The sequence below is a fragment of the Cryptomeria japonica genome, chromosome 10, assembly GCF_030272615.1.
Source record: "Cryptomeria japonica chromosome 10, Sugi_1.0, whole genome shotgun sequence".
Classification (NCBI taxonomy): domain Eukaryota; kingdom Viridiplantae; phylum Streptophyta; class Pinopsida; order Cupressales; family Cupressaceae; genus Cryptomeria; species Cryptomeria japonica.
The window spans coordinates 482,189,841-482,214,407 of NC_081414.1; the positions used below are offsets into that span (position 1 = coordinate 482,189,841).

The 24,567-nt window shown below is 37.2% G+C and overlaps 1 protein-coding gene across 2 annotated transcripts in view; it reads left to right on the plus strand.

The window, feature by feature from the left end:
• The first annotated feature begins 428 nt into the window (after positions 1-428).
• The window catches only part of LOC131039425 (tryptophan synthase alpha chain), a 177,243-nt gene continuing 153,104 nt past the window's right edge, over positions 429-24,567 (plus strand). The window contains exons 1-4 of one of the 2 annotated variants that reach the window (XM_057972187.2): positions 429-929; positions 15,067-15,213; positions 15,300-15,365; positions 15,780-15,891. In XM_057972187.2, coding sequence (XP_057828170.2) covers positions 705-929; positions 15,067-15,213; positions 15,300-15,365; positions 15,780-15,891 — 550 coding nt within the window. In that variant the 5' untranslated portion in view covers positions 429-704. The remainder of the gene's footprint in view (positions 930-15,066; positions 15,214-15,299; positions 15,366-15,779; positions 15,892-24,567) is intronic. The other variant, XM_057972189.2, reaches the window with a different exon arrangement.

Here is a 24,567-nt window from a genome sequence, read left to right on the forward strand (position 1 = left end):
CCAAAACACTTTATCTTGAAAGATTAATGTATTTGTAGACTTTGTAATAATAGACTTAAATTACAAGAACATTTTGCATATAAAGTTCAAAGTATTATGAGGTCTATAATAGGTTCTACTATCTCTTTAGAGAAAGTCAACTCTTTATAAGATTTTATTTTTTTATGAAAATCAAATACATGTTATTCATAAAAAAACAAACCAACACAAAATTTCCATTCTTATGAATCTACAATACTTTTTATTTTAATATTCATCTTTTAATTTCTTTCTTCAACCTGAATTTAGAAAACAAACAAACCTATTATAGATTACAATTTTATCTTTCCCTTTCTCTACAGTAAAAAAATAATTTTAAAAATTCATTAATTACTAAACAGTAATATACAGATTTCAAACTTTAAATTTGAAAATCAACAAACTAGATGTAATAACCCACGATTCTCCCCACTAATAAAATGAGTCAAAGAAACTGCAGGGTTCGCAACCAAAAATCGAACAAATGCTGAGCAAATCTATGATACAAATGAAAATCTCGAGTCAGACAAGAAGCTGGCAGCGAGAAGAGTGAAGAATCTCAAATCCTCTTAACAGTTGAGGTCTCCCTCTCCTTTGACACAATATTTTTAAGATTAAAATATTTCTCGTCCCGCACGTTATATGAGGAGGAGCTTAGCAACCGGGGAATTTGCAAGGGTTTAGTGATGACAATGGAGATGATGTTGGTGGGAGAAAAATGGGCTCAGGCTACTTCCAGAGTGGGGTCGGGCTCTTGTTCACTGCGGCGAATACCCAAATCTTTCATTTCAAGAAAGGGAAACATAAATCTCATTTGCAGGGCGGTAGCAGCGGGGGATTCCACGGTAGCTATCCAAAGCCAAAGCCTCTCTATTTCTCAAACATTTGCCAATCTCAAGAGCCGGGGAAAGGTATATTTTATTATTTATCACTATTTGTTAGCTTTGAAGATTAACTTTCTCTTTGTTCTATTGCTTCACAAGACCTGGTTGAATGCTCCTGTCGACACTCATTGTATCAACTGATGTTTACTCGAGTGAAGCACTGAAACTGAAGCCAGAGAGATTATGTTTTTTCTAGTTGATTGGCAAAATTGATTTTTAGTGACAATGCATTTCAGAATGCTACAAGTTCACTATTACTGGTTTTGTCTATAAATAATAAAGTAGGTTTAGTGGATCTTACACAGTGTGGTTGGATGGGCCAGATTTAATCAGCTTTTTTAATCGATTATTTAATAACGTTTTGTTAGTTACGGGCGTCACATTCTCAACTTTCTAACTTTGGCAATTTCAGAACCAGCTAACAAGGTTAAATAGATTTACAGTAACAAGGTTAAGTGGATGCAAATAGATTTACAATAACAAGGTTAAGTGGATGCAAATTCCATTTAACTGGGCATTGACATGTCAACGTGTCTAAGTTGTGTGCAGTTAGTGAATAGAACATGGCATGGACATCTTATTCAGTTTAACTGAGATGCAATTACTGAAATTGAGTGAACTGGAATTCTCCTTAGTTAGTCTAGCAGTTAACTTTCAGTTAGTGCAGCTCCAGCAAATCGGGCCAAATGTCCATGTGATCCATAAAAGGATATAGTTCATTGTTGAGTTCAACTACTGTTTGGATTGGATAGACACGGTTTTGGCTTCATAGTGTTAATTTTAAACGAGCAGAGAAAACATATAAAGAACAAATAAACTAAAACAGAAACAAACAAAAAATAAACACATAACACAGGAGATTACGTGGTTCACCATTAAAGGCTACATCCACTTGAAAGTAGGGAACTATCTTGCAGTAACCAATATACAATACACCATACCTGGACTGTACACATCCATTTATACAATCATATGCAGCTATCAAATGAAGAGTTGTGAGAAGGCGAATGGTCATCTGACCGTTGGACTTCACATTCCCAACAATCTCCCACCTGAAGTCCAACCAGCACAGCCATGCATTGTGACATTCCCTGCATTTCCACTTCTAATCTCACATTGCAAACCATCGAAGATCTTAATTTTGCCAAAGACTGTTCAAGGAAACTTTGAATGAGTCTTCTCCAAATTCTCTCATAGTCAATAAAATCTAATATTTGAACATATTCTCTTACTACTTTACCAGGCACAAATTCACCCATTAATTCACAATCAGAAATAAATTCACCTCTTAGTCCCAGATTTTCTGTTATGTCTTCCAGGAGATTAGCTTCACCTACAATGCTCTCGGTCACTCCCAATATAGTAACATCTGACTCAAATTCACTTCTAATAACAAGATCATGAATCTGCCTACCGTGCTCTAGACTAGCACAGGTGCTTAAAATACCAACAAAAGTAACATTGTTCATTTCAATGACACCTTCTTCCCATGCCCATTCTGTGCGTATTCTCCTACCATTACATTTCGTTTAGGCATTTTGTCAAAAAACTGTTGAGCATCCTCTACACACCAGTATTTGGCATACACATCAACAAGAGCACTTTCTACAAAAACATCCGACATGAATCCAATATTAATAGTAAAAAAATGGATTCTATTCCCCTGTTCCAAATCCATTCTCACCCGCATACGATGCCCCTGTCGTTGTAGCACTTGAATTGCCTTGTCTTTTGCCCCTCCACCAGGACATTGACGGATTGATCCCATAATGGGATGCTCTGTACTTACCAAATGACTCCTCATACCATTTTGATTTCGCCCCAATTTTTGTAAAACTTTGATTTCTCTCAAATCCACAATGTCGTGTAGGACAACGTCAACAGCAAGGGGAGCCAAAAGGGTAGAATGCTGACTTACAACCTTACTGTTCAGAGAAGTGCTAGCATATTTCACCAAAGAGTCACGGTCCGTCAATTTGATAGGAATAGCCATGGCTGTCAAAACCTTAACGGCCTTTTCAAGTTCAACTCGCCATGTTTCATACAGCACGTTCCTTGCATCGTCCTCAACCATCTCTATTTTTACATCTTCCATCGATCAAGTGTGGCAAAGGGCCTTTGCTCTATTTTGGGAAACCTTGCCGGTTCCATGCTTGAACCTCTTCTCCCAACACACCATCATTTTTCTGTCGAGTCTAAATTGCCAAGAAATTCTTCAATGACTGAATCGGCTTCATCATCTGAAACTGCAAATTCAGTTAGACCCATTAAAACATATTTGAAGTATGGAGAGGCAAGAACGTAAAACCATTATCCAGTGCCCAAACTTCATCTTCTTCCATCTCAGCTCAATCTAACCAAGCTCTAATATCAATTGTTAATTTTAAACGAGCAGAAAAAACATATAAAGAACAACTAAACTAAAACGGAAACAATTAGAAAATAAACAACACATCAGATTACGTGGTTCACCATTAAAGGCTACATCCATGGGAAAGCAGGGAACTATCTTGTTTTAACCAATATCCAATACACCATACATGGACTGTACACATCCATTTATACAATCATATACAGCTATCAAATGAAGAGTCACGAGAAGGTGAATGGTAATGTGATTGTTGGACTTCACATTTCCAACACATAGATGTGGTTGTGTTTCAAGACCAAAAAGAGCACTTTGTTGGCAGTTGAATATTTTTACATATTCATGCTCCTCTAGAAAAGTTGTGCACTTTAAAAAAATGGTACATAGTTTTTGAGTCTGTATACAGAAGCATGGGATGTAGTATTACTATGGACACTTTCCAACTTTTGTAAGCATGCATATCATTTCATGGAAATGTTGTCATTGTAGCTTGTAATTTGGTCCACTTGTTGTATGGTATAGAAGGGGAACTAGCATTACTTGTTGCGTGTAGCAAGTAGGGTGAACGGAACAGGGCATTCCTCAAGAGGAAGCTTCAAATAGCATGAGCTTGGGAATCCACTTCTAGCAAGGAAAAGAGCATCACATTGATGGATCGTATGACCACTGATATCGCATTTTGCACAAATTATCATTACAACTTTAGCATGTGTATAGTTGTACTATGAGGATTCATATGATCTCGGTTGTTGTAGCATGCCTAGTAGCACTTCAAAAAGGTTCTGAATATTTATCATAATATATGGCCTTCATTGTAAGATTTGTTTTGGTGGAAAGGAAAATCATGCATGACAACTAGTTACATGAATGTAAGGAAACTATCATAGTAAATTGCTATGATACTATTTCCAATCCATAGCAAGGGCACCAATTTTTGATGGATACAGGTTTCAAAGTGTGATAGATCACCACCATCGAAACCTTGAAGCACCTTAATGTAGAGCATCGATGTATAGGGAGATACAAGGGAGTCTTGTTATAGACACATGTGCATAGTACTTTCAGAGGTAGAGGGAGAAATTCTTCTATATTTCAAGGGTAAGATTTTGTGGGACCAAAAGCCTTCAAAATATGGGTGTGTGATTTGTAAATGGATATAATTTATCACCAAGTTTAGCTGTTTGAGTTCAATGACTATTTGGAGTGAATGAACATTGGCCTCATAGATGTGGTTGTCTTTCAGGATCAAAAAGTCGTGTATTTAAATGTTAGCCTGTTTTGAGTCTGTATGCAAAAATTATAGATGGTAGAAGATAAAAGGCCAAATGAACAATGAAATGGGAGTCATAAAATCAAAGGGGTGGTTTAGCAATCTTAGGTCTAAATTAAGTGGTGGTCTATAAACTGCTAGGGTGATTTTGAAACTACCAAATTACATAAAGGGGCAGTTTTGTCATGTCAACAGGAACTAGAGTCTGAACAATCAGAAATTTGAATCTAGAGACTTGTAAGCACAAGAAGGATCCTTCAACATCTATTTAAGAAATGTATGGGGTTGGATTGGATCATCTGGAATCATTCCATAGTAAATGCACCATCAATTGGAGGATTAGGAACACTCTACCAAGGACCATAGTTGAACTACTTGCCAAGGCCCGAAAAAAAGAACTTGGGGAAAACTCGGCAACTTATTGCTTAAATTTAATTAGAAATGCATTTTTTTTGCAAAATTCAATGAGGAGATGCATCCAATGAGTCAATAAACGAGTACACAAAAGAAACAAGCTGAGTCTAGATATATTTGATTGATTTAAATGCAAGTTGGGTACAAAATGGCATCCTCTTGTGGAATGTTGATGGCTGATAGACTGAAACAAAAAGAAATAGCAAATCGTTTTTGTAAAACTAAAAGTTAATACTACATCAAAACATTTTACATCTTCCTCTTCACAGCTCTAGTGAAAACCAGGGGAGAGATAGATCTAGAGGGTCTAGTCCTAGGAATCCGATGTGGCTCGTCCACCTCACCAAAATGAGGTTGCGAGTAGCACCCTTCCTAGGGGTCTGAGGGTGAGAGAGTGAGGGGTAGAGAGATAGGTTTGTTGAATTTCCGGGCTGTGCTTGTTCACCGCAGGCAAACATCAGATTGTTGCCTTCCCAACCATAGACGATAAGGTCTTATTGTCACCCCCAAGCACAAGTTCGCTTACTGTGAATTTCATATATTCATTGTGTGTGAAAGACTACAAGACAATTCAATATATATGAGGTAAGACTACCTAAAAGACCTCAAGTCCGCCTTACTGATTTGACGCCAAGAATAGGGTCAGTCCTATTTAATTACAAGTTACTTATTTAGGGCCAGACCAATACCTTTGTATTAAACATATAAGCTGCGCATTTTATAATTGCTAAGGCCGAAAGGCCAATTAGCAATTCCAAGACTAGGTCGGCCCTCGCTAGGGATCCGACCTAGCTACATGTCAACACTCCCTCTTAGCTAGGGAGGATACTTCCAAATAAGCAAGTCACATCATGGCTTCTCTCATGAAAACCAAATGATGTTCTACATCATGAAATGATATGCATCATGTAATCCACATCTATGATATTCATCAAGCATACCTGAATCAGAAAAATACATCATGGACTTCTTCCATGCTATCCATCTTGCATTGCCCGCAGAGGATGGATCCAAAATCTTACTATGCACACCTGCAAAAAATGAGTATACATACAAATATATAAATACACATCATGGACTTCTTCCATGATATCCATCTTGCATTGCCCGTAGAGGATGGATCCACCTTGAATTGCTCGCAGAGGGTGGAAGAGATCTTTCAACCTTCTCCCTGAGAAGGATAACTACCATCTTGCATTGCCCGCAGAGGATGGCTCCACCTTGCATTGCCCACAGAGGGTGGAAGAGGATTTTCACCTCAATCTTCTCTTTAGAGAAGAATACAACACCACCTTGCATTGCCCGCAGAGGTGGAAGATACAACTAAATGTTTCACTGGGATTGATACTCCCTCTCAACCAAAGCTGTTTTTTCCACAACACCAAGAGTATCTCCGAAATATTCAAACTTCACTCTAACAAGAGGCATGTTCATCTGTGCTGATGTGTACCATATCTTGAATGAGTCTCCACATGCTTTGACCTGTCATAAAACACTGGATTGACAGACATCTTCATACAACTCTGATTGTCACAATGAATGACTGTGGGTTCCCAAGGTTGTCCAAACAAATCAGCAAGAAGTTTATGAAGCCACACTGCTTCTCTAGCGGCAACACTTGCTGCAATATACTCAGCTTCAGCAGTACTCAATGCAACTGAGTACTGTTTTCTGCAAGCCCAAGAGATCACTGTGGATCCCAAACTGAAACAAAATTCCTGAAGTGCTCTTCCTGACTGTGACACTTCCTACCCAATCCGAATTAGAGTAACCTTCCAAGGTGATGATAGTATTGAGTGAATACTTCAGCCCATAACCAACAGTGCCTTGCAAATGTCTCTCAGATTGGAATAAATTTTAGTGTCTCAGACCAGCAATCAGACTTTCAGTATTTAATTTCAGAATAACATTAAGTAAATGATAAGCAAGTAAACAAAAGAAAGAAAACAAGTGCACAAGAGACCAACTCAATTACCTTGGGAAAACCTCCAAAACTGCACACTTGAATGAATCAGATCTGCCCCTTTTAATACACCAGGTCTGCACTTCTATATTCACCAGGTCTGCTCTTTCATTACAACTGACTCTGCACTTTCAAGTTTGCTTCAGGTCTGCAAGAATGAGTCTCTCAGGTCTGCACTTTAATGCACCATCTAACAGCAATAAGGAGCACCAAAATTCGCTATATCTTCCTTGGATAAATTCGCCAAGTTCATTGATTATTTTCGCACACCAAGAGGCAGATGAATTTCGCTAAGAGCATGAATGAATGATTGTGTTTAAACTTGCCAAATAGCCTTTATTTATATGGTGCATATACCCTTTTAAGTCGGCTTATTTGAATATATATTTTGACGCCAATTTGATTTGAGTGTGGCGTGTTCATTATAGGGCTGGCCCTATTTAGGAACACGCTATCTTCTTTGGCGTGAAGGCTCCAGCTCTACACGTTACCCTTTGGCAAAAGGGCCCAGTCCTTTAGGGATTCGGATGTTGCCTTAGGCAATCCGAATCCCCCTTTTTCTTAGCCTAGTTACAAACAACACTCCCTCTTAACTAGTGAAGAAAATGAATACATAATCAGAACCTTTAGAGTTCCATCTAGCACACAAGCGTAGAATTACATCTTCCACCTAGCACACAAGCATAGGATGGTTCTAGCACACAAGCATAGAAAGTGTAATATACAAGTGGGTCTTTACATAATTACAATTTTCCATCTAGCACACAAGCATAGAATGGAACCTTCCATTCTTGCACACAAGCGAAGAATGGACATTGGCTGAGAGCACTCACTGCATAACAGGTGTCAGGTCTGGTGTTAACTAGATACATCAAGGATCCAATCAACTGTCTGTACTCAAATGGATCTGCTAAATCAGAGTTAGCCGCAAACATACTCAACCTTTCAAGTTAGTTTCCATAGGAGTAGTCATAGATTTGCAATCCATCATTCTAAATCTTTTCAAAAAATTAATTGATTTAGTTAGATCTTTGTCATACTTCTAATCCTAGAAGGAAATGCATTAGACCTAGTTCCTTCATTTCAAATTCTGCTGCTAATTCTTACAAAATCCTAAGCTTACCGAATATTGTCAATTCTTCCATCTAGAATTTACTGAGGATTGTAGGGAATGTAGGACTCCCTCTTAATCCTTGAAATGAGATACATAATATAAGAATCCTATTAGGGAAAACAATCATAGGATTTTCATAAATCAGAAGAATGCTAAATTTCCTTTTCCTTTACTTTTACTTTCTACGAAGGGATCCATAGCATAATGACATATCGTCAGTCATCTCTTTAAGTAAGGAAATGAGCTGATAACTTGTATAGGCTCTCATGCCTATTCCAATCTCCCTCTGAAGCATAATAGTTTAAGACTTATTGACATCACAATTAGAATCAAACATGATGAACATGATACAAGCATATATAAAACTTCTCTTTTACCCGCGTCCTTAAGTTGTTTCATGAATCTCTGGTGGCTGAGCGGCCTTTGGATCTTGCCCTCTACCTTCAGCTTAGTGACGATGCTCAAAATGTTGGCATAACAACCAAAGTTGTTGATGGTCAAACAATGTGCATGACAGTGAATTTTCTGAATAGCCTACACCCCTTGACCCTGAGAATTACCTCAAAACATGAAGCTGAAATGTCAATACTGAAATCATATATGATTTAACAAAATTTATTCAACCATATGAATACTTATCTCTTTCTAGGTTGGTCTTCTACCAACGTTCTGCTCCGTATTGGAGCTTCCAGCCATACTGAAGTATCTAGCGAAGATGGCTGTGTGGCCTTCGGCCCTCGCCATTGCTCATCGTCTATCTCCATCTTGGTGGTGTCAACATGCCAAGCCACCAAACACTTTCACTGTAATCGACAAACGATCAAGAATGTCGACTATGCATTGTGATCATATTCTGCGATTGCCAATTTCTTATATTGCGACCCATTCAAATGCCAATACAACGAACTCCTTTCGTGGCTATTGCGCATACAAACACCGTGAATATGACGAGGCAAATACTGCGGACATACCCCTGTGATCATACACGGATACACCCTACGATCAATGAGATCACCGTGAGTAACCTGCGGTCACCACCTTCTGTGATCTCAGTGTATCGAGATGAGTCTCCATACGCCCCCTCGATGCACTGTGATTATTGATATCACCTTACGGTAGATGCGGCCTCCATGTGTGAATATGCCTGCTACGATCACCAATGCGACCTTGATGCCTCCACGACTCCTGGCAAACACAATAACTCCATCACGACCCAAATCTGGTTCGAGCTTCCACCTTGTCGCGATTAAATGATCAGCTTAGTGATAAAAATGTGAATATTCTCATGGTGATCACGATGCGGATTATAAACATGTCCGTGGACACCTCCCTGTTGCGCAACTATAACCATCCATGGCTCACACACAATGCATACACTTTTGCGATTCATTTTGAACATGGCGAATACAAAACTTGAAATGCGATCATGATTATGCGATAATGTGAGCACACTGCGGATGCAAATGCGAATACACCGCGAACATCACTAACACGGTCACTGCGATGATCCCGCGATGATTTGGATATACCCCAATGTCCATTGCGAATACTTCGTGAATACTCTGCAACGAACACGGGGCTGCGAAGCCACGACCACCATGCGGATAATGCAAATGCAATCCATAGCGACTGTGAGTACCTTGCGACTGTGATCACTAAGCTCGAAATGTGATTTACCCTTGACTATACAGTGATTGCCAAGCGAACATTGAGATTGTCACACTGCAACTGCAACTCTCTCAGGCCGCATCCGACTAAATCTGCAATTTAGGAAAGTCGTAGCTCTGATACCATGTTGAATTTCCGGGCTGTGCTTGTTCACCACAGGTAAACATCAGATTGTTGCCTTCCCAACCATAGACGATAAGGTCTTATCGTCACCCCCAAGCACAAGTTCGCTTACTGCGAATTTCATATATTCATTGTGTGTGAAAGACTACAAGACAATTCAATATATATGAGGTAAGACTACCTAAAAGACCTCAAGTCCGCCTTACTGATTTGACGCCAAGAATAGGGTCAGTCCTATTTAATTACAAGTTACTTATTTAGGGCCATACCAATACCTTTGTATTAAACAGATAAGCTGCGCATTTTATGGAGAATTGCTAAGGCCGAAAGGCCAATTAGCAATTCCAAGATTAGGTCGGTCCTCGCTAGGGATCCGACCTAGCTACATGTCAACAAGGTCTAGATCTTGGGGGAGAGAGGAGAGAGTGAGATGGAGAGTGGTAGAGAGAGGGGATAGAGGAGGAGTGATAGGGACATAGATAGGTCTAAAATTTGGGGTAGATAAAGTGAGTGAGATAGAGAGATCGAGAGAATGCTGATAGGAGCCTACTTATTACTGAAATTTGACTAAGTCTAAAAATTTAAAAGATTTTCTAAAACCTAGAATTTGCATTATAACTCCCAGAGATCTGAAACCACTCTCAAACATCCTGTCAATATATACATGAAATATAACTTAAAGTATAAGTCACATTTCAATATGTCTTATACTTAAATGTTATATTTCATGTATATATTCTGATGAAGAGAATGAGATTGACTTGAAAAAAAAAATTAGATAATTTTCTGACGTGTTTGGGCCTCAAATTTTTATGCAGCCGAGTTTTTGTTAGAGACTCGCTGATTTTTTTGTGAAAAACTCACCAAAAACTCGGCGAGTTTTTCCCAAAAACTCAATGAGTTAATGGTGTAAATACTCGCCGAGCAAAAACACTTACGAGTTTTTCAAAACTCGCCGAGTATTCCATAGATTACACAACTTCTGTGGTTGAAGTATTTGAAGGTAGAGACTACCAAGAAGACAGGAATGGAGTGAGTTTCTCACACTTGTAATTGTTTTTATTCCAAGGAATTGCTTGAAAGATGTGCAATTGCCACTTCCAGTTGGTTTTCCTCATCTAGATGTTTCTAGGATAAAAACTTGTTTCTCTATGGTGTTGATTATTTCTGGATTATCTTTGCATTTTGATTGCATAGTTTAACACTAGAATGGGTAGAATTCCACTATTTGAATGGAAAATCAGGTAACATTGTATGTATTATAATTTTTTGACTGCTAATTAGCACAAGCATAGTTTTCTAGTCAACTATGTTTTGACACATGAACAATTTATAATGACAATGATATACAAGAAAGGAGATGGCTACCAGAGGGATTCTCATTATGAGATGTTTGTTATAGAGTGGATTAACAGAATGGAAGAGATGAGATGTCTTTGAGACTTGTATTGATATTATTGAATTTGAGAAATGAGTGATAAACTTTATAGAAATAAGTAGGTGTGTAGTAAGAAGAACCCTAGCAAGATTGATCATTACAAGGACATACCTGATAATATGGACTGAGGTAGTACCGATATGGACTGGACTTCCAAAACAGCTGCAAAATTTTTGAAAGAGAATTTTTTTACAAGGTTTGGATTCCCAAGAAGTATCATAACTGACCAAGGGAAACATTTTGTGAATTAAATAATTGAAGAATTGATGAAGTTCGTCTTGATACATCAAAATAGGATTGGGGCTCTCATTTGGATTATTCAGAGAAGTGCACATAACAGGATGCTATTGAAATGAATAGAGAAGTTCTTCTAGGGATTGATTGAGGATGAAAACTCTCATCCAATTACTAGTTTCGGTGGTGAAGATTCCTCCCTTGCTGGTTAGAGTGATTTCATAGAGGAATCGCCTTTCGTTTCTCAGCTCTTGCAGTTTTGGGGTTTCAAGAAGATGAAAATATTTAGGGTTTTTTGATTGTTAATTTTCTGGGTTTGTACTAGGTTAATGTGTAGAGATTTTGTTGGTTTACTTGAAGGAGGTTTGCAAAGTATTCTTGTTGGGCCATACTTTGTGTCTCCAGGCGATGCCCTAGTTGTTAGTTCCTCATATTTGGTGTTGAACAAAGTTGAAACAGGAGTAGATTTCATTGGAGATCTGAGCATATTGTTCCCAAGGGCAAGGCATACTCGTTAGTGAAGAAAATACAGATGTTGAAGGCTGGAAATTATTTCCTTGGCAGGCCGTACATAATATGCCTAGCTGGGCGTCAGATTCCAGGGCTGATTCACTGAGTATTTAAAGGTTATTTTTTGCTGGTAAGTCACTTAAATTTTATAGAAAGGGATTTAAAACAGTTTGGGGGTATTTATTGGTGAATTTGGCTGTGATGTTGGTGCCGTACAGCTCAATCCATCTGCTGATTTGACTAATGTTGGCCATGTTCAGACCTGCAACTCATTTTGACATGGCTATGATGCATTGGGAAAGATAGTTGAAGTGCCTTCAGAAGTATAGTTGCCTATATCAGAGTTGGGTGTGTTGATCATTGAGTGGGTGGGCTAATTGGGTGATTTTCTTTGCTGTTTGCCTGTGACAGCAAGTTATTTGTCCACTCTCCAACCTGCAACAGTCATTCTTAACCCTGATTTGTGGTTACTACGCATTGTTTGGTAAGTTTGGAGCATATCCATTAGTCTTCCATCAATATTTGACACAGCTGGGTGGTCTGGAGACATTTGCAGGTGTTCAGTGTGTGTTGAATGGCTTGAATGAGTGTTGTACAGGTCAAGGAGGTGGTTGCCAGTGTTATTACTGACCCACTGTATGGTCAGAAAATACAAATCAGATCCATCCACTTGCATATTATTGTTTCAGACCCTTGTGGTTCATCCTTTGGCATCAATATCAAGATATTTCAAGTTGTATTTCTTATACTATCCATGTTATAATGAATCATCTATTTGAAAGTGTATACATCAAGGAAAATTGTATTAGCAGTCATTTGCATGTTGAACAATGACATATCAGACTTATGACAGTAGCAAAATATCAAATACATGTTTATGTTGCTAAGCTTATATTCCAATTTTTTAATAAAAAATAGGGGTATTCTTTACATAAATTTGGGTAGCATGTCCAACCTATGCAATTAGAAAGTAAATTATAGATATATCCTTTTTGATTAAGGTGATATGATTACAGTTTAATGTGATTATTGTTGATAGGTCTAAATGTCAATTTAGGATAGATGTGCTATGTAGGACCAACATGGAAAGCTTCAAACTTCAAAGATGTGGGACAAATCTGAGTCAAGATTTGAGATTGTAAGGCCGTCTCCTTATCTAATATTACGGCTACCTAAGCCTTCTGTGGGTGGGGTGTAAAAGGAAAGAGAAACAAAAACAAAGAAGACAAAAGAAAGGCTTACACCAATTAGATGACCTCTTTTCAATCAAAGCAGAGCTTAACAACACATAATGTACAAGTTGACAAATAACATTAGAAAAACTATCTCGTTTTAGACAACCCCTACACATTGATAGGTTAGAACTTCCAGAGCAACTTCTTTTATTAACACTTTTAAGAATCATGAACAACTACACATAATGCTATATAAATAATTGTAGACACATACCTAGAGCTTCCCTTGTATAATTACAATAGAAGTGAGACAAAGTTCATACATTAGGCTCAAAGCCCAGCTATATCTAAAAGATTCCAAATCTTAGGGTGGAATGTAGGCCCATATTTATAACACAATGACGCATTCCACAAGTGACATTTTTCCCCAAAAGTTTGAATTTCATATGTAGGATTGGCGGGATTAAGGATGCTTGCCCTATAAGTTTGGTGACTTCAGAATGGCTTTGCTGGTGGTTGAGATGCTTCAGAAAGAGTAGGAGGTGCTTGGACTAATGAATTTTGCTGCTAAGTACTTCATTGGTTTTCTTTGGGTAGGTGAATTTCCCATCTTAAGCATGGAGAGGATGGGCTGTTGGAATTGAATATCAAAATGTACCTGTGGGGGGAGGATTTTCAATCTCATGATTTGTGTTACCTTGCTCGATTCATTCCTTGATGTAATCCTTGAAGATATTGTGGAAGATTTGCAGGCATGAAAAGTAGGTTGTTGGGAGGTATTGTAGCAGGGAAATTTCGAAGAATGATTGTGTTTGATAGTTTGCTGGATGAAGCTTATGCTTTTAGATAGGACGACTTGCGCTGTCTTGAGGAAAGACTATTACTTCCTTTTCTAAACAATATTGGCAACCTACCACGTGGCATTTGATTGGAAGCCTAGTGGCTGAACATAAAGAGCAAAAGAAAAGGTGGGCTCTATCATTAGTATGCATATTATTGTCAATAGTTTGAATAAGAGAGGGCTTTTTGGATCCTGTGGCCTAATGGCAGGATTTGATAGCAAAAGGTCTTTCATTGCATTGTAAAGCCCCAAACACTGCTAGATTAGATTCACTATGGTGTCATCCAATGATGTGCTCTTGTTGAATCTTAGGAAGTGTTTAGCATTGTTTGGTCAACCACAAAACTCAATTGAAGGGGAATCTGATCTGCTTAAGCTTTGAGCTATGATTATGATTTACTTAAGGTAGAAGGATTTTGCTGCCGTAGTGAAGAATTCACTAAATTAACCCGACTAATTATGTTTTGAAATGAAGTTTGACCACACATTAATTGTTGAAATATGATCTTAGTGATGTCCACTCAAAATGAAGCAAATAATTCTGACATCAGAGCTATTGTTCAATTATGTAGTTTTTAGTCTTTTGAGAATACATCATGTATGTTTATTTTTCAATAATGCACTTAAGTTAGGTGTTCATTTGAATGCCAGCAACATAATGAATGCTAGTATGATGAAACAAACACACACACACAAAACTTGTAGCATATTTAGGGCTAATTATAGTTTATTTAGTTGTTAGTGGTTATCACCATAGGCATAGCGTCTATTGATAACCTTTTATTAGTATTGATCTGAACACCATGCAAGTACTCAAATAATCTTCGTGTGGCAATTCATTGCTCTCTTGTACGTTCATATCAGATTTACATTAGCATTGTATATCTGCTGTTAGTATGAATGCTGAAAACATCTTATAAATTTAAAACAACATGTTAAGACTTGATGTTTGTTATCACACGTTTGAACTGTTTTAAATGTTACCTGATAAGCAGAAGTTTGATATGGTACATATTTTGAGGTTCTGACCACAATGATGCATCCAGGTGGCTTTTATTCCTTATATAACTGCAGGGGATCCTGATTTGTTTACAACAGCCAAAGCACTGAAAATGTTGGATTCTTGTGGTGCTGATATAATAGAGCTGGGAGTGCCATACTCTGACCCTCTTGCTGATGGCCCCGTCATTCAGGTTCTCATGCCCTTTCTTTTGTCATTGTCTTAGCTTTTGTGAACCCTTTTCAGGTTGGATGAGGGTGTGATTTTTTATTGTTGTAGGCAGCTGCTACAAGAGCTCTGCAAAAGGGCACCAATTTTGATGCAGTTATTTCCATGCTCAGAGAGGTATAACTCCTTGAAATTTTTTGGATGTGAGCTTGGTATGCAGTCTTTGTGTACATATTATTATCATTTCTTGAGTTGACACGGAATATATTTGTTCTTTCTATATTAGTTTTATAATTAGGTATATATTCTTCAGTGCATATGTATGGCAATTTTCAGCTTGTTCTCATTAACATAGGATGAATACTATTTCAAATATATGTTATAATCTACGTCGTTTGCTTTTTGAAGCAGCACATTTTCATTTTTGAGAATAGGGGTTTTACTTGCTGTTAAGAGTTATTAGCGTGTCTTGTTAGGTTTTCATAGGGTCATTGATCAGTAATTCTTAGTTGAAGATGGTTATAGAGTTTTATTATGGGATCAGTGTGCAAATTATTTTTTAAATTTAACTCTGAAATGTTATTGATGTAGCAGGTGATTCCCCATTTGGCTTCCCCACTTGTGTTATTTACTTATTACAATCCAATACTGAAACACGGCCTTGAAAACTTCATGCACATCATCAGTTCTATAGGGATTCGTGGTATGTTCTATGTACCATTTTCTTTTTTGGAAATTGCTTGTAAACATGATAGTTTATTAGGTTTTTCTCAATTTCTACTAGAATGAATTTTGTTTTGTTATTGAGCTTATGTGTTGTGTTGGGTGGTCCTATTTTCTGATGTCAAGTCTATTTGCAAAGACAAGGTTTTAGGTTTTATTATTTGGTTGCCATTTTAATAATAGCTTAGTTACCGGGTTCACCGGTTTTGGGCTCCAAACGCGAACTGGGTCTGCGTGGGTCTGGGTCCGCGTTGGGTTCGCCTTGGGTCTGGCCAGGGTTCGCCCAGCGAACCCAGGGCGAACCCACAGTCAAAATGGTGAACCCTAGCCGGACCCGGGCGAACCCAGGTGCGGACCCAGGCAAACCCACTGGGCTGGGTCAGTCAAGTCACCAAAAAGTGACTTTTTTATATTAAAAATCTAATTTTTTTTTGCCTTTTTGAGGCCAAAAACCCTAATCCGCATTTGGCATCGATCAATGATGAAGTAGCATACTATTAAATGTATTTAGATTTGTAATTTTGTATATTTCTTTAAATTTTTGTTTTATATATATATATATATATATTTGTACGGACGAACCCGAAAGGCAAAAAAAAATTTCCCCGAACCTGAACCAGTAACTTAGAATAATAGGCTTGCTTTTCAGCTTACACTCTATTTATAATATTAATAAAACAAGTTAGTGGCTTTGTGATTGATTGTTCTAACGATTTCTATGCTTCTAAATTTTTACCATCTTTAAAGTTTCCTTAGTAGGTGACTTTGCTATCTTCCATTATTCCATAGAATGCAAAAAATATTATTAGGAAACATAAACTGCAGTACAAATTTTATTTTTATCTGCAAAGTACATTCTTAAACACAAAAATAAAATATAATAAGGCTCATAACCAATGGAATTTTTTAATTGCAATAGATATGTATGTGTGCAAATGTAACCGTTTTCTAAATCTAAGTCTCTGAGGAACTATATATCACTATATTTCAGAGGTTATTTATTAGATAATCCTATACTTAATTAATCTGAAAACTAAATTCACAAGCATCAACAGTTTTGCAGGATTAAGCATTTATTTATAGAAGATTGTGAAAGAATGCCCTTGTGGAATATTGAGTACTGTAAGATGAGAATAAATTTTCTTGTGTAAATATTTCTATCTATATCTTTGTAAGAAATCATATTGGTGTATGTGTTCCTATATGAACAATTTGAAAGAAAAAAGAATGGTCAATTTGGATTTCATATTGTCATGATTGTTATGAATTGAACATCTTATACGCTTTTACAGGTATATTTTTAACTATATGAGTCTTTCGTGATTGCTATGTACCCTTTAGTTCTTCCAAGAAAAAAGTTGCCGTTCTTGGTGGGAAGAGATATTCTAAGTTTTTATTTATTGGCATGGATTGGTTTGTAAAAGTTTCTGGATTATTTTTATTGCAAGGAAGAATGAGATTTTGTGTTTGTAGATGACTGATATTGGTCAATGAACTATTGAATATCAACACACAATATTACATTAATGTAAACATTAAAAGTGTCTTACGACTCATTTCTTTGGTACCAGGGGTTTTCATTTCCTACTTAGGTTTTTGTAGTTTTTCCGCTATTTGTTGTTATGAGTTGAATATATATTATTGTGAATCATGTAATCTTTTTGATTCATTGTTTGGCTTATGTTATGTCATAGTCAGTTTTAGATATCTCTTAACATATGCATAGATTACTAGGTTGAGCTGGTGAGTCATGCAGTCTTTATCTAGTGAACAAAATCATTTTTTTAGTGAATGATATTTTTGTACATGACTAATATCATTCTGCACGGTGACCCAGAGCCTAAATTTAATGGCCATATTGCTGTATTTAGGCATTTTTACTGTAAAGACAACCAAAATTTAAAAAAGACTGTATATATATTTACTTTATATATAATTTTATTTGTACTGATGTATGTCATAGTATTTCAAGGGAATCTTCAAATAGATAACCATCATAAAGCAATTGCTTGACACTCAGGGTTAACTGTAAAATTTAGGCCCTTTAATATTATGTTCCCCTTGTAATATTCTATTTATACTCGAGAGATCCAGTGACATTTGTTTTTTTCATCTCAATTTGTTTTTATTTTATCAAGCATATTACACTGCCAAAATTTGGGGAGATCTAGAGGACCAAATCTTTTTTAGGTGGAACTCGCAGCCATTCTCACACCAATCATTATCTTTATGAATATTATTATTGGATGCATAATTTCAATTGCCTTTTTTATATAGCTTCTGTAGTGTAAACCTTCACTTTATCAATGCAAATGTCATCTTTAGGTTTGAAAGAATGTTCCACTAAAGCCAATTTCTCAATCCTATCATATTCAATATTCCTGTCATGTTAATTAATTCTTGTCTAATTTGATGTATTTGTTTCACAAATTTATGGTCCTGCACGGACATTTTTATCATGTGTATCCTTTGCTTTGCTTGGGATTACATTTGTTATTAATTGATCTCAACTTGTTCTCCAGGAAGTTGTTAAGTAAGACAGTTGTTTTAATGCCTTTCATTTCCAGACGTCTCAATATCTTATCAATTGTGTTTCTAATGTAAGGTAAAAAGTTGTTTCGTTTATGTTGAAATTTATCTTTTTTCATATGCATTTGTTTGTCGATGTGTGTCAGTTATATTTTGAATGCTTTGCTTGTTTGTTTGTTTTCGTAGTTATTATCCTTAGAACTGTTTTCAAGTATGCCCTTTCTTTATAGAAATGGTCTGATGTCAGTTTTTACAGTACATCAGCTGTTTTTTTGGGTGATGATGGGAATTTGCTTGTAGGCACACATCTGTGTATTTTCTTTTGAACAGACTTGGTGGATAAAAGTTTTACCTTCTTTCCTTCTTAGAAAACAAGAAGAAATGCAATTGATCCATTAACCTCCAATTATGAATTTTATATGTTTTTAAATATTATTGAGATGAGAAGAAGTCTAAAATGTTGTCTTCTCCAAGATGCCAATATTGATTTGCATTTTTGTGATCTCACTGTGACATGGCTAATGATTGCATGAGCTTGCATCAATTGGGACCTTGGTAAAGTAACAACATCAAATCTAATAGCCATTCTTAATTTTCTACCTTTTTATCCTTGATGAACTTGACAAAAAGTTGGACCTTTATGTTCAAAGAGGCATGTCTTACCAATGTTTTCAATTTTTCAACAAGGAAAGCAGCGTACTACTATAAAGGGGAAACACAGCAGGCAAGGAATGATCAACTAGGTCGTTAACACAATTAATGATTTTTTATGGGAACTGCACATTGTTTTAGTGTGTTATAACTTTTATCACTTTTCTAAAAGCATGGTTGGATAGTTGTTATGTTTAGCTCATGATGGAGGCAAAGTTGCTCATTGAAGGACAGAGAAAGGAAAAGGGCAATATAAAAATGCTTATGGTATAATTATGTTTTCTATTAAAATACAAAAAAGCTTCAGTATTGATAACAATACTACGTTGAGCTTTCTGGAATCCTGCATAATGATTGGAAACTCAAAATAAACCTTCAATGATGGAGATCATCCTTAACTAATTGAAAAATAATTATAAATGGAGTAAATTAAATATTAAGGATATGTTGGGATGATAATAATGATAAGTGCCTTGATTGGGAAGAGAAACTTTAACATATGGGATCACATGTGAATCGTAAGCTTCAATTAACAAGTGCAATAGTATGTAGCTTTATCTGTGGTTCTGTGGCTTCATCTTGTTATTCTTGTAGACTTGTTGAAAATAATTTTGAAGGGTAAATGTACCTTTTTTTGGAAAGATTGGATGGAAAGCAAGAACAATTGTTGAATTCATGTAAAGAATTGAAGCTTTTGTTGATAATTTAGTTCTCTGAGATTCCCATGCATATCCATGTCTGCATATCAAGCATTAAGGGTTCACATGTACTGGGTGTGGTATCATCTAAATTAAGTGCTTTTCCTTTACATACATGCTTACAATAGATGAAACTTCCACTGAGATATTGTTCAATGTCTATCTCTAGATGTTCTTGGTCTCACTTCATACAATGAAGACAAAAGTGATGGCTGACATGTGACTTCCTCTTATTCCACTCTGTAACACTAACTTTAAGATTGACTTTATCCCTTAATAAACTTTACTCTCATACTCACGTTCACCTTGTTGCTTGGTGCCATAATATCATAGATCTTTTTTATTTAGTAATATCTAGTCCTAACAGAGTTCCATGATCTCCCTAGAGAAGAATTTGATGTTTTCAAGAGAAGATGAAACTTGCAATTATCAATGTCTATCCAGGAAGAAACAAAGTTGTGGATCAGCATCCTCGGAAAACTTAGAAACACATAGTTACCAGAGTAAAAGGTGAGCCATGAGGCTTGATACAATGATAAATATTGTGGAACTCAAGATTAGTTAGATGTGAATTCTTGGCCTTGGGAATAAATCTGTTTGGACGCAATATCTAATAGTATCAATAGAAGGTAATTATCAATGTTTATGCTCCTAATTGGATTTGAAAAGGGTGTGCTGGTGTAGAAATTAGAAGGTATGCAAACATAGGAATGGAGGGACTAAGCTATAACAAGGCCGGTTTGGATGTGTATGTATAGAATTTAATATGTCAATATATATGTGTGTGTGTGTGTGTGTGTGTGTGTATACATATACATTTTTTATATGTAATTTATGATTTTTATTAATTAGAAAATAAGCAGCACATTTTAGAAAATAAGCAGCACATTTGAGAACATAGGAAATATCAGATCCAAACCACAAGCCTACTACAATGGCTATCAAAAAAAGCCATCATTGTCCCCAGCTCCTTCATACATATTACAAAGCACCATTTCTACGTATTACAACCACCATATCTATAGACCATAAACCAAAATGGTCTCCAAGACTAAACTATCCCTTTGAACAATACCAGACCCTGTTTCAATTTTTTCATACAAATACAAAAATTACAGATACTTTAAAAATGTGGGCAGAGACACCCACTCCCGAACCCCTATTTAAATATTAACATTAAAATATCAAAAAACTAATAGAGCTGCAAAATTGTGGACAAAGCCACGCAAAAAACCCAACCCAACCGACCACTTGAGACTACTTGGGTCCTTGTTGCCGAGACTTCCCAGGCCCATTGTTCCAATAGTCTTCTGGGCTAAAACTTGGACCTTCACCACTTTGTTTTCTTTTCTCCTCCCTGAGCCGACGCCCTTCAATCTCCTTTTCTTGAACAAATTCCTTTAGCCCTTCATAGTTGATAAGGCCCTCCTCCCGCCGCTTGTCTTCATTCATCCCATCCTTCCAAAGAAAGAAGGGTTTGAATTCTTCCGTCTCCTCTCCAATGGAGATACCCTCGCTCACCTGCAGTCATAGATCCTTCCCTAGAGCAGCCCTCGCCAACAGAGATTTCAGTCCAAAGAGGTAAATTTCCAGGACATACGCCCACAATACCCACTCCACCTTTTCCTTGGTGCCCAATTCCAATCCCCAAGCCGCCACCATGGACACCACATCCACATTTGTTCGGAACCTAAATTCCAACTTCCTATAATCCTCCTCTAGTAACAAGTCCAAAATCTATCACTCCCATATGAGCTTCGGCGTACTATTCTCCCCATGCGACAACTTAGTGCCTTGAAAATTTTCCCAAATCTCCCTCCCTTGCATTCCATTTAATGATGCCCCCACATTTGACATGTCCGCCATTGTATTGCCCTCTCGCATAATATTAGATATCTGAATATTTTTGAATTCATTTAATTCTTTGGATAATATTTCTATTAACTTATTTAGTTTCCATGATGATGCTTCTTTTTTAATGATGGCGTTGACAATGATCAACAAATCTTCCTCAAGGTGCAAATTTGACACCTTCAATCTTTTGGCCATCCGCACATTGCATAAAGCTGCTTGGGCCTCTGCTTCATTATTGGTCTCCTCTGGAAGCCATCTTGCACCAAGGGCCAGAATGTACCTCTTCCAGTTATGTGCAACACATCCCTCACTAGAAAGACCCGAATTCCACTTTGACGCACTGTCAAAATTTATTTTTATCCATCCTTGATCCGGTTTAAGCCATTTCACTTTACTTCTATCTTGTTCTGTTAGATCAACCTGAGAAAGCCCATTAAAGGGCCTATATATATATGAGGGTGCCCATACGCTATGATACTTTATGAAACATGATAATTAAACAATGGGTTTAGATGTGTATATAGTTATACCACATCCAATAGACATATCAGATGAGTTGACTTGGCACATATCCAAAGTATGCTGACCTAAATAAGTCACTTAGCCTAAAATTCATAAAATAAAGTATTGGAAGGTCCTAGACAAGATTGCAAACATCAACATCTACCTTTAAGTTTGACTAGGGAGCTGGATAATTGAGATTATTTTGTATTGTCTGAAATATCCCTAGCCAATTTTTTTAAAATTTTTGATCAGCTTAATTACAACAACTATATGAGTGATCAATTAGTTCTGAGAAAAAGTATTTGATTTGCTGAAGCAACCCTAACCAGAATGGCACCGTGTGGATGAGCATTGGTCAGAGGATCTTAGTTGCTTATGCAAAGAACTCTAACCAGTATGGCGCCGGGATGGCGAGCATTGGTCAGAGGGTCCCTGAAATCTAGAACTGGAAGGAACTCAACGCCAAGTATGTGCTACCCACTCCAGACGGATAGGGGCTACCATATGACGGAGTGAAACTTAAATGCTTGAATTTAATTGATTGCAGAAACTGAAAAGACACTCGACATCCAGGATGTGCTTTCAATCCCAACAGGGAGAGGAGCTACCATAGGATGGAGGTAGATAAGATAAGTTTGGTTAGCTTGACAATTACAACCAAGATCACAGTTCAAGACTGCCAGTACTACTGGTCAGATTACAATCAAAAGAAATTCTTTCACAACTCCCCTTTTAGAAGAGAGTTTCTGATTCAACATAAATCTGCACATTCAACCGCGAACCCATGGATCATTGCCAACAGCTCATTTCTTCCTCGTACAATCTTCTTTCCTCCGGAAACTAGTTGCAAAATGCCTTGGTGACGTGGAAACCTGCGAAAGACTCAAACAACACTGCAAAACCCTCACAATGAAGAGTGGCACGATTTCCAATGCATTTAAAATGGTACGGCTGGCTGCAAAATACGATTTGTCATTAAAAATAAATGCATGAACCAAACTTGCCGAAACCCTAGGAAATGCAACGCCTAGGTGAGGCAAATGCAAAGAACTAATACCCACAATGCAATTTTTTTGTATTTTCTGGTTGTGAACAAAACATGAAATTAGTCGCGGGAATTCTAGATGCAGAAAACTGAATGAACTATAAGCCTAAATGATTACAATGAAAACTCTGATGATAAACTACGGCTAAATGCAATTACATAGAGAATATAATCACCCTAGTTGCTATCTTTCAAGCAAGAAGAGATGCCTATGCTAGAAGGCTTCCATTCCTTGAAGCATGTCCAGAGCCAGACGGCTGCCCAAATACAAATTCCACCAAAAGATCCCTTCAATCCTCCCAAGACTCCAATAAATAGCTTCACTTGCCTCCTCAAAACCCTAATTCGATTTCCAAGGCAAACCCTAATCCCCTCCTCAACATGGCGCCATCACACCTAGCCAAAAAGTCAATGAAATAATATAAAAATATCACCTTGGTAAGTTTCGCCATGTTTTGACTTTGGCCAAGGATAAAATATTAATTAAATCCTCCATGAGGGCGCCACCCATAAAGTCCCCCTTTTAAGTGATGTTTTTAAGTTGTTGGACTAGGCCAAGGGGGGATAAGCAACTTTATAATTATAATGATTATTTAATTAAAATAAAGTTACTTGACCACACAACTCCAAAATCTGAAGCTAGAACCTGACCATGCTCCTGGAGTTAACTGAACAGGATGTAGAGATTGCCCGATGCCACGCGAGCCCTGCCAAAAATAGAACTTACTAAAAATAGTAAATTCTGAAAACTGCTCCAAAAACTGAGATGAAGACATCGTTGCGAAGCCCTCTGAACCATCAGAAAAAGCCGACGATGAACCCATCCAAAAAGACCTCCTCAAAAATAGGAAACCCTAATTTTACCCTCCGACTGGCCTCCGAGCTTCCTAGAAAGAGACCAACGGTTGTAGAAAGGATCAGGTTTGAGAAGGGGACATTACATTGTCTCCCCTTGAAGGAGACTGTTAAATGGTGATCAAAGATTGAAGATGAAGAAAGAAGCTCTTGGTAAACTTCTTAGTGAAAATGTCTACCAATTGTGCCTTTGAGGACACTTGCCGGAATGATGTTTATCTTCTTTTTGGGAAATTCCACTAGCAACAAGTTGTGGCTTACACTTATTAATAGAACCATATACTGTAGAATTTGACTTGGAGACCCATTTACAACGAGCAATTTTTACTCTGTTGGGATGAAGAACAAGCTCCCTAGTATTGTTTTTCACGAGAGCCTCATAATTGAATTTCATAGCATCCTCTCAATGTGGATTCCGTTGGGCTTGTTTGTAGGAGGTGGGATTGCTGAGCTTAGCAATAAATGCTTGAAGAAAGTCAGAAAAGTCTTGGGTGATCTTTATCCCCAAGAAATAATGAAG